The sequence below is a fragment of the Sinocyclocheilus anshuiensis genome, unplaced genomic scaffold (genome assembly GCF_001515605.1).
Source record: "Sinocyclocheilus anshuiensis isolate Anshui unplaced genomic scaffold, SAMN03320099.WGS_v1.1 scaffold334, whole genome shotgun sequence".
NCBI lineage: Eukaryota > Metazoa > Chordata > Actinopteri > Cypriniformes > Cyprinidae > Sinocyclocheilus > Sinocyclocheilus anshuiensis.
In genome coordinates, this window is record NW_015546055.1 from 1,237,500 (window position 1) to 1,248,969 (window position 11,470).

The window sequence follows — 11,470 nt, forward strand, 5'->3', positions numbered from 1 at the left end:
CGGAACTAGTAGATAATACACAGAAACTATCCGTCTAGAGCCGCCATTTTGGCTCACAATCCAAATAGCAGTACTCATTTTCTATGAGGTATGAGAGCCCCAGCCTAATGTTTAGAGCCAACATGGCGTCGTTTGGCACCAACCATCCAGCATCCATATAAACCTTGGGAGGATCCTCTGAAAAGAGGAAACAGACCCGCCATTTTCCTATGAGCCTTTTAAACCCAGCAGGGGGGAGGCGAGATCCGAGAGTCGAGCCACTGAGGAGGAAAAGGGGGAGTTAAGAGAGAGGGAGAGGAGAGTTCGTGACAGAGGGGTTGAGAGAGAGAGAGAGAGAGAGAGAGAGAGAGAGAGAGAGAGAGAGAGAGGGGAGGGGACGCTGCTGGTAATAAAAGAGGAAACGTTTGGTACGTAAATGTCGCGATCAGCTGACGGCATACATACAGAGCAAACTTCATTTGGACTCTCTAAAGCGGCGGATGCGTCTTACTTGCTATCTCATTTATTTTCTCTCTTTCTTCCCCAGTCAGGTGGCGGAACAGTGCACATCCCAGGGACTACAGCATTGCCGTTGGATTTAACAGCCCGAGCAGATTTTTCCCCCTCTTTTTTTGTTTCCCCCCTTTTTCTGTTTGTTTAAAACTGCGAGGATGTCTGGACAGAGCATAACGGACCGGATAACGGCAGCGCAACACAGTGTTACCGGTTCCGCGGTGTCCAAAACGGTGTGCAAGGCGACCACGCACGAAGTCATGGGGCCAAAGAAAAAGCATTTGGACTGTAAGTGTCATGGGATTTTGTACGATCTTGCTTTCGGACCCGCGGTTGAAAGTTACGTCAGTCAGTCACTCGTCGCCCTGGGAACGAGAGGTTCTGGGCTCGAGGCCTGCAAAAGATTAATGTTCAGTGCTTTCGTGTTATTAAACCAGCTTCCTCCAGCGACCTTTGCTGATGTTGAAACCGATCATTTGTGTCCCCTTTGCATGGAGTTTTGAGATAGCATGAGTACAGTGCAGTGCATTTAATGATTTAACTTGCTAACTAATAAACACATTTTAAAATGAACCCATCTGCTGTCTGATCAGGACGCTTGCAGGTTGAGTCGAATGGATTCATTGAGAAATCTGATGATTGCAAACAAACGTGCTTTCGGTATGAAAGAAAATCCCCGTTTTCTGTATTTTTGAGGTTGCAACACAAAAAGCAGCACGTTTTATTGGGGCCATATTACCATATGACTAATTCTGTCACTGCGGTCAAGCACGATTTTCTGTGATTAACAACTGTAATTTCACTTTATTCTTCACACAAAGATATCCAATGACTTTAAAGACTTGGAAAATATAGTGCATGTGGGTTGTGTGAATTATTTTCTGATGTTTTATTGTATTTTATATTGCCTTTTGATGCTTGAAAGTTGTAGTCACCATCCACTTTCATAATGAGGAAAAAGAGCTGCTTAGGCATTTTTATATTATAAATATGTAGAATTTAAATGTAATCAATACATATTTCACAGAAGTGTCTAAAGTTAGGGTTATGAAAGGCATGAAATTGAGTAAATTATAATTTTACTGTTAAAAGTTATGTAACATTCCATTTACTACATACTGTGGCAGGTGTTTATAGAGGACAGTGTTGTAATTGGCACAATCCTGCCAGCAGGTGAAGGCATGAGACTGTTCTGTCAAGTTAACTTTTAACTTCATGAAGATGACATATTTATTGCTTGTTATAAGCGCGGTGGAATCAGGTTGTCTTCTCAGAGTGAGATGTTCTCAGTCTCCCACAGGTGGTGGTGCTGACAGCTCTCATAGTGCCGGATGCTCAGGGATTCTTATAATTCTCAGGAAGCACACTGGTCTCATTTAGGACCCATCCTGACCTTATCAGACCTCCAAGAATAGTGTGAATGTTTGTGTTTGTTTGTGAGCTCTGATTCTGAACCCCTTGATTAACTAAAACTGTATTTGGCATTTGTCAGTTTTGCAGTTGTTTTTTTGGCAGGTTTGTGTTTGCAAACTCACTCTTGTAATACAGTTCTCTATTTTTGATCTTTGTGGATCTGTTTTTTTTTTTTTTGCATAAATGTTAATAGATGTGGCGCCATCATTTGAGTCAAATCAAGGCCTGTGGCACTGCCATATGAAGCCTTTTGTCCCATACTGCTTGTTTACATATAGTTTTTTTGCATTTGTTCCCATCCTACAGTGCTAATTTCCTCTAGTGAGACTATTTTTAGCTGGGTCTTGACAATACAGAATGGCATGTGTGCTGACAGACGGTTTTTAAGGAGAAGAGAGAAGTTCGGAACAAGAGGAGGTCAGATGTAATTGCCTTCTTCCTTCAAGAGTATGTGCTTATGTTAAGTTATTTTTGTGTGTCCAGTATATTTATCGTGTCCAAAACATTTCATAGTAGTCCAGCACCCTCAGGTTGGTTCCCGTAGCGTGGAGAGAGTGTGTGAAGAGGTCTTGTAGGTATTTCAGGGCAGCAGTGCGTTCTGTGCATGGAGTTTCCTTTGGGACAGAAATAGCAGCGTATCTCACTCTCCTTCTGTTTGATTTGAACATTAGATAAGGCTCCGGCTACGTCCCCCAGCCTCTTTGATTTGGGCCGGGTTTCCGGGGAAGGGAGAACCTTATCCCTGAAATGACCAGCTGGCTGAAAAAATGTCCTCCAATTGTTTCCATTCTGCTTCATGTTTTAGTTTAGGAAAGCAGTTAAAAACAAGAACATTTTAAGAAATAATGCTGCTCTATTTAGTCACAAATTCTTTGTACGGTACTTTCACTCTAATCGTTTTAAACAGGAAAATAAACAGATTTTTTGGTCAGTTGTGTTGCACTACACAAAGTCTGAGCTCACTAATTTAAGACCAACTTGTCTTAGCTATTGCAAAGGGTTGCTGTGGATCAATCAGCAGGTGCCTTATACATCCTTTTATGTCCATAGTCACAAATTCTTTGTACGGTACTTTCACTCTAATCGTTTAAACAGGAAAATAAACAGATTTTTTGGTCAGTTGTGTTGCACTACACAAAGTCTGAGCTCACTAATTTAAGACCAACTTGTCTTAGCTATTGCAAAGGGTTGCTGTGGATCAATCAGCAGGTGCCTTATACATCCTTTTATGTCCATATATGGATGTTAGCTTATGTTCCATAATGTCTGCCAATTATTAGTCAGGACAGCTTGAGTATGTTCTGTAGCATATAAGGAAATGCAGAGCACTCACTATTGTGCTTAAGCTTTGGTAAATGTAATGCTGGTTCACATTGGTCCCATGTTAAAGGTGGAGTGTGTAATTTATTCTCTGCTAGCATTGCTAAACAAAATTGAACACAATTTAAAAATACAAAAATTCCCTCCATCATCTTTTGTTTGGGAAAACAGTTGGTCCCACCCATCATAAAATTTGCACACTTAAGTTAACACAAAAATGAAAGATCTGTCACCGGTTTCTTGCCCTCATGTCATTCCAAACCTTTATGATTTCCGCTGATCTTCCGCTGAATAACGGCTTATTAGATATTTTGTGAACAAACATGTGAGAATGAACTTTGATTCTCGTGTGGCAAGCAAGTACGATAGAGCTTCCGCTGCATATATGGTTTTTATTTTACCATTACAGTGGATGCTAATTTTACTGACTCTCTTAAATAATGGCCCATGGATGTAAATATGGGGTGTAAACAACCTTGTGTGTGTTGATGGTTTAGTGTAAGTAAACTGGTGAATTCACCACAAGAGATCGGATGGGTAGTTGTTGAGTTTATTGGAAGGTGATCTCACACATACACACCACCAAACATCAACAGCAGACTCTCCGCTGTTGTATTTCCATGACTTGTTGAAATCATGTTGGCTGGCCTTCCGTGCCCCAGTGCTGTGTAAGCATGTTCAACGCATGATCAAGGCTTATTCTGGGCGCTCATTCATATGAGTCAGTTCTGCAATATGATAGACGCTTCCTAGAATCTCTCTGAGACCGAATACGCCACACACACATTCACTCACTTATCTTTATGTTTTTTTTAGATACACAGCCGCTCCTAGCAAACTTAGTGCTTGAATTTAATTAACTCATTATACGTTTTCCGTCAGATAGCTTGATTTCCTATAACTGCAGAGCTCTTCCAGGCAGCTTGTACAGTACAAGAATGTTCCAGATTATATAATGTTTATTCCGCAGCGTACTTGATTGGTGGTTCAGTGTGTATTTAAAAAAAATAAAAATAAAATGAAACCGTTTGTGCGCCTGATTACTGCTGAAGGTTTTCAGGACGTGAAATGCATCCTGTCTGATGAATCGTTGGACAGCCGGCGGAAATCGGATCAGTTGTTTGTTGTAATCGTAGATTAAAGTGCTCTCATCTTGATTGGTGTTCCCACTGTTTTGTATCCGTATTTGCAAATACACACTTCTTAGCCCAATTTTGAAGTTGAGGTCATGAAAATGTCAACTTGAAAGCACCCTAAGCACCAGGTTATAGGGTGGGAAAGCTTACGGAGCATTGACTGTAGAGCTTTCATCCCTTTCGGTGTGGTTAGAACAGCCATAAAATGTCATCTGCTCCAACAAAGTGACCCCTCTGTGCTGTTTTATGGTGTCAGATCACTCTGGCAGAGATCTGCTGTAAGTCAGTCATACCAATATGTGTGTGTCTGTACCTGTGTAGAAATGTAGCATGTGACCTGAGAGTCATCAAATGACGGTCAGTCAGAAAGAGTGCTGACTCGCCACCCTGCTGTGTGTGAATGGAGAAACGTACGGCTTTTAGAGTCACTGTTTGAACCTCCTAGTCAATCCCGGCTTTAAAGCGTTTGTAGTTAACTTTCTTCGTTTTCCATTTCCTAAATTATTGACCCAGTATGCCATTAGCAAAGTGCCTGTTTACCTCACCGATTTTAAGTGATCCGATATTATGTAACTAGTCACACCAACCCAAATACAGCAGAGAGGGAAAGGTTGCGACGCCGTCCTTGCTGCTTTTTGAATGATGATGACGCAGAAATTTAGGGCATAAACATACCGTTCAGCAGGGGCTGCACTCACCAAGTATTTCAAAGCGGTTCCAGGATAAGTTTTGTCTAAACTACTACTAGTAGTAATTAGTGAGGGCAGTGTTAACTGACAGTGCTGTGACTCTTGCTGCCAGACCTTTTGCATGGTAAAACCTTCTCGGAAAAATTGTATCTTAAAATAGACAGAAATTTGTCTTTTTTGCCAAAAGATCGGGTGCCATTTAAATGAAACATTACATTAGGAAAAAAAATAAAATGCATGGATGAATCGTTCAGAATAAGAGTTATTATAGTTAACTAAAACTGAAACCATAGTAAAAAAAATGTTAAAGGTGGGGTAAGTGATTTCTGGTAGCCAATGTTGACATTTCAAATCACCAAAACAATCAAGCCCCTACCCCAAAAGGGTCTCGCCCCTATTTTGATAGCTCCGCCCCACACATACGTACGCAACCCAGGCAACGAATAGTTCTGTGAAACAAAGCAAAACCAATGTTACACCGTGTCTACACCAGACGCGAGCGGCACGGCACGACAAAATTCTATAGAACTCATTGTAATCAGTGATGCTGTCTACACTGGATGCGTCGCGGCATGACACGACAAATCCCTGACAGAAAACTGATTCTGCTTTCTATTTATGACGTGTTGACACAAATTTCAAATGATTTTCAGTGGATGCTTTGTCGCGTCCAGTGTAGACAGATTTTAGCTGTTGCTGCGTGGCGCGACAACTGTCACGTCTGGTGTAGACATGGTGTTACTCACCTATCTAGAAGAAACAAAGCAACCTCGGCGTCTGATCGCAGGCCTTCCGCTCCTTGAGTTCTCTTCAGCACTGGAAAGCTGATCCGATATTTACATGGGTTCTACTTCTTGCCTTATCGTAAGTCTTCTTTTGTTCCACAGACGTTTTCCTCTTTTGTTTTTTATCCGCCATCTCTATCTTTCTGATCCGAAAGATATCAGTAAAGATACAGAAAGATTTCAGTATCGCTCGGCTCGGCTAATGTCCGTCCTGTGCACTGAGCGCTCTCTCCTCTGCATCATGAGTAGACACGCCCCTTACTGCTGATTGGCTACAAGTTTGTTTTGGTTCTTGGCCCGACTCGTTTTTGAAAAAATACATACCCCACCTTTAATTGAAATAAAATATAATAAGGCAACATTGCGTTTTTTTTTTTTGTTTAGATAAGAAATGAGAAATTAAAAAAAAATTATATAGACAAATTAATTACTAATGCTTTAACTAAGATTAAAGTGAAAATAGAAAATGTTAATATTAACATTAACAATCACTATAATATTATATCAATAACACTAAAATAATTCTATATCATGGATTTAGAAAATAGATGGTGTCATTTTTTTTATATCATGCAGACTTTAAAGCATAGCTGTGATCCCGATGACAACCTGACGATTAGTTCTTGCAAATATGCTTTGCGCTATGAGTTAGAACAGGGAGTTGATCAGCATTCCTGCTTCCAGACCCTCCCAAACTCACAGGCGAGACTGTAAAGTGTCTTGTCCTGGATGAACCCAGCCGACCAGTTCAAGATACTTCCTGCATTGTTGTAGTTCACCAACTATTTGAAATCTAAACAGCCAAATGGAAGTTGTTCCATAAATCAGAAAAATGTTGGGAGCTGACTAAATGGGAGATGTCTGTAGATAGCAGAGTGCAGTGCCTCTTCCATCAAGATAGGTCTGCATGAGGGGAAATTCATGAGTCAAAACTCGTTGAGTCTAATCAGCGGAGTTTGTTCTCAGAACAAACATGCTGCTTCATTCTGAACGTCACTGTCTAAATATAGAAAAGTCCAGTGGGGAAGCAGTCCAAGTGATTCAGATTTTCTGTTTTATTGTCTGTCTTTTTGGTTTACAAAAAACAAAACAAAACAAAAACTTGATATAAACTGCTTGCCTGGCGTTTTTTTTTTTTGGTTCCCCTCTATAATAATTTATGTATTTAATCATCATTTTTTTATGTAGGATTAGCTAATGACCTTAGGAGATCTGCTTCCTTATAATTCTTTGTGGTCCTTTCAGCCATAAATAATTTTTTCAAGATGTTATTTTAGAAAGAGAAAAGTTATCTTGAGGATACTTGTTTGAATGCACTTGCGAGTCTGAGGTAGTAACTAGAGATGCACCGACCGATCGGCCAGGGATCGGAATCGGCCGATTTTCCTCATGATCGGCCCGGATCGGTAATCGGTCAGTCAGTCTCGCTTCTTTCCGATTTCGAGCCGATCCGTTTTGTTACCAGCGGCTCGGGCAATAACATCAGCCGCGCATTCTCACTCTCATCTCCGACGACCCCTTCTGTCACACACACACAAGTCTAATTAGCTCCGGTTAAATAGTGCTTGTATTTGCGCATTATAGTCATTCCCACAGGTTTCACGCTTATACCAAATGCGCGCGCACCACCAATTATCTATATTAGTGGAATGCACAATCCGCGCTCAGTCTCAAACAGCTTGTGAGCCACAAATACCAAAATGAGTACAAAATATAAAAGTATGTCAAAATGCCCATCTTGGCGAGTATCCAGTTAAACACAGGCAGTTTTGGAATGTGAAATAGTTGAGAGAGAACGCATGTTGTGTAACAGTATATTGGGTCTGTGGATAAACTCTGATCACTACAGAAATTAAAGTCATCAAATGTAAAATAACACTGGGTGTGTTATTTTACATTTGATTACTTGAATTTCTGTAGTATTTCTTACCTGAATAAAAACTTACTTAACCTGAAAAACTTTCATAGTTTCAAGTTTCATAGCTCTCTTTATTCTATTGCATTATTTGTGCTGTTGTTTGCCTTTTTTTTTTTTATTTGTTCTTATTTTATTACTTGTGTTTTTTTATGAAAATAAAACTTTGTGTTGAAGAAAAGTAGATTTTTGTTTGTATATGCTGTCAATTATAGTTCTTAGAAAGAAAATCGGAATCAGCAAAAATCTGTATCGACAGATCACACTAACAAAAAATCGAAATCAGCCAAGAAAATTGCAATCGGTGCATCTCTAGTAGTAACTCACTATTATTTTGTTACTGAGAACCTTTGAGAAAACTATTGATAAAATACCTCCAGTAACAGTGATTAAAATGAGCCCAGACATGAAGTTTAACTGAATAAATAAATAATTTCTTATTTATCCTTGAGCAGCTGTTCTTTCCGTTTGTGAAGACATTCTTACATGCCTGACTTCTTTTTATTTTATTTTATTTTTTTAATTAATCATTAACCTTTAGCAGCTGCTCATTTTTTGGTGAAAACCATGCCATGCTTGACACAATTGACTTCCTGAATACTATTTTATTTATTTATTTATTTTTGTATATTTTTATTATTAGTTTTAGTTCCCAAGTTTACAGCAGTTGATTTTTTTTTTTTGAGTTTGTGGCATGTTTCTCTGATTTCTGTGCAGCTGTCTCCTTCATTCTCCTTCTCTCTCTCTCTCTCTCTCTACATCCACTTCCTCAACACGCTCTGGATTCTGCAATGCTGTCAAGACTGCATTCCAGCTCAGATATGTTCTTCTTCCTCTGGCCAGTGAGCTCTGTGAATGCACTCTGTAGGCCTACATGTGGAATTTTTTGGCCATGATATTTGCTTCTGCTGGTGCTGGACTGATGTAACCACATGGTCTTCATGGGAGGCAATATTGTCTGGTTAAAATATGTTTTGGAAAGTGATTTGAAACACTTTATTATGTGTAACATTCAGGCTATAGAGAATGTGAAGATACGTCACGCCGCGTTGCATGCTGGGGTGCTGCCGCCATTCTGGGAGGATCGCCCTCTGCTACAAATGCTGAAATTAATACTGATACCTGTTTATATTTTTTGTTTTGTTTTTGCCTTAAAGTTAAATATTCACATTCTTCATTGTATCGTTTGCAGGAAAGAGAAGCCATTTTATCGCTTTGCATGATAATTTGATTTTTTTCACTTAGGTTTTGTAGAATTTCGTTTACAATGTTTATTTGATTATGGTGAAAACTGTCTCACGCCGGACGCTCGCTGCTGCTTCAGCCATCATAATGGTAGAATATCCAAATAAAAGTATGTATTCAACGGGCTGACAGAAGTCCATCCATTTCTTTGTCGGAAACATTTCAGTGACGAAGTATAATTTTTGTCACTGTAAATACTAATTTTACCATGGCCACGGAGGAGAATCAGAGATTGTGGGTCATATTCAGCGGACACGAACACGCTGTATTTTTTTATATTTATTTCAACAAATGACAACCAAAATCAAATGCCTGGGAGCTTAACAGTTTTGTTGCATTTTTAAAATGCTGACTTTATGTACTAAAACAGTGATGCTAAAAGACATGTAGATGAGCCCAGAATATGAACACAATGCGTTTAATTACACGTTAAGCATTTTCCTCCCTTTAGAAAACCATAAAAACAAAACGCTTAACATGGCTTATGCATTGAACAGACAGTTACATTTAAAGTTCATATTCTGCGCTCATCTGTTTTCCTGGACATAGCATGCTTTATTAGTAATGTGTGCACAGTATTAGTAATGTGTGTGTGGTCTTTTAGCATTAAGTGTTTTCTTTATATAAGAGGAAAGCGCTTAACGTGTAAATATACACGTTGCGTTCACATTTTGGGCTCATATGCGTATCTGCACATAGTAAATGCTTTACAATTTTGTCTTTATCACTGTCTTGGTACATTATGCCACATTAAGCATTATTCATGTTGAGCATTGTATAATGTCTCTGTTCAAGTTCTGCTAATTCACAAGCCGAGTGAGAGTCATAATCGCAAAGGTAATGTTAATTATTAAACCAAACAAAATCAGAACTTTCAAAAGCATGCAGCTATGTGATTATTTTATTGAGTGATAGGCAGTGGGTTTAATCAGTGACATTATTAATAGATTTACTATCCGGCTTCTTCTCATCATCTCCACGACCTGCTTCCCGGTGTTTTAATACATAGAAAAGGCGAAAAAACATATTACATTGTCCAGTTTCCTCTCAGAGCGATGATCTGAGTTACTATTGCAATTCTCGATGCAGCATAAATGATATACGATGGTGACATTTTTCACAATCACGACAGAAAATCAAACTACTGCGCTAAACTCAATAGCGGAAAGGCAGCGCGATCCTCCCAGTATGGCGGATAAACAAAGAAGTTTCCCAGAACTCAATGCGGCGTGACGTCAGATTCACGTTCTCTATTGCTGCACGTTTCTTTGTGAAATTGAAATCTAACAAAGCTAAATTGAAATTTTAAAACAAACCCCAAATCAAACAAGTAAGTTACACAAATAAAAGAAATCTCCTAATATGAACAAACTAAGGCTTTGTCTGTGCTCTTTCCATTTAAAATTAGAGGCGACCACTGGATTTTAATCATGATCCAAACAAAGATGCAGCATATATGCAGCATGAGTAGTTTTTAATCTAAATTTGACTGTATAATTTCGAAATTTGAAGCAAAAACAGAATAGTCTGACTTTAGTTTTGTGAAACTATACTACATAAAACATATCTGAACGAAACCGCAGACGAGCTGAATGAGATGCAGATTCACTCTCTGACAGCAGGTGGCGCTTATGAACAGCAATGATACAGTGTTTCATGGGTTACCGCTGTAAACAAAGCAGAGCTGCACTTATGAACACTACTTTAATATGCATTGTTTAGAGGCAAGATGAAAAGAAAATACCACGTAAACTTTTCTAAAGATAGTCAGTACCCCTCAGAGATACATACATATAAACTCCTACTCCAATTGTATCGTAGGGCTGTTGCGGTGAAGGAATTTCCCTTGCGGTAATTTTGAGTGGCTCGATAGCGCGGTATGCGGTATTATCGCCATATATATACTGTATGTGTGTGTGTGTATGTATATATATATATATATATATATATATAATCTGTGTGTGTGTGTTACAATATAATGAGGTCATATTCAGAAACCAACGAAACCTAAACCACAGAAGAGAATGACAAAATAACGATCCACATAACAGAACATAAACCTGACAATAAGATTGTTAGGCTGTTGTTAGCCTATATGTATAACAGTTCATTCTGATCCTCGAATCCGACTGGACAATAGGGTTGTGACGGTGAGGAAATTTTCCCACCGGTTAATCGACGTGTGACAACACCGATAACACCGGTATCACCGTGGGGGCAGGGGCGTTTCCTCTTTTCCTCGCTTTCCTTCACTCACATTTTACTTTCACTTTTACATAGCGGCAATTCGGCATAAAGCAATTGTTCATTTTTAGTTCATTTGAATTTTCCCTCTTTTCCTCGCTTTCCTTCGCTTTTAAATAGCTTAAAACCACCGTGCGCATTTTACTTTCACTTTCGATTTAGCGGCAATTCTGCGTCAATTGCTTGAATGCAACAACAAAATAAAACGTCAAACTCACTTTAGCCTATATA

The 11,470-nt window shown here is 39.1% G+C and overlaps 1 protein-coding gene across 8 annotated transcripts in view; it reads left to right on the plus strand.

Annotated features, from left to right (window-relative positions):
• Window positions 1-416: 416 nt before the first annotated feature.
• Window positions 417-11,470, plus strand: part of LOC107699270 (phosphatidylinositol-binding clathrin assembly protein-like) — a 51,382-nt gene continuing 40,328 nt past the window's right edge. For all 8 annotated transcript variants that reach the window (XM_016500476.1, XM_016500480.1, XM_016500478.1 and 5 more), the window contains exon 1: window positions 417-780. In XM_016500476.1, coding sequence (XP_016355962.1) covers window positions 651-780 — 130 coding nt within the window. In that variant the 5' untranslated portion in view covers window positions 417-650. The remainder of the gene's footprint in view (window positions 781-11,470) is intronic.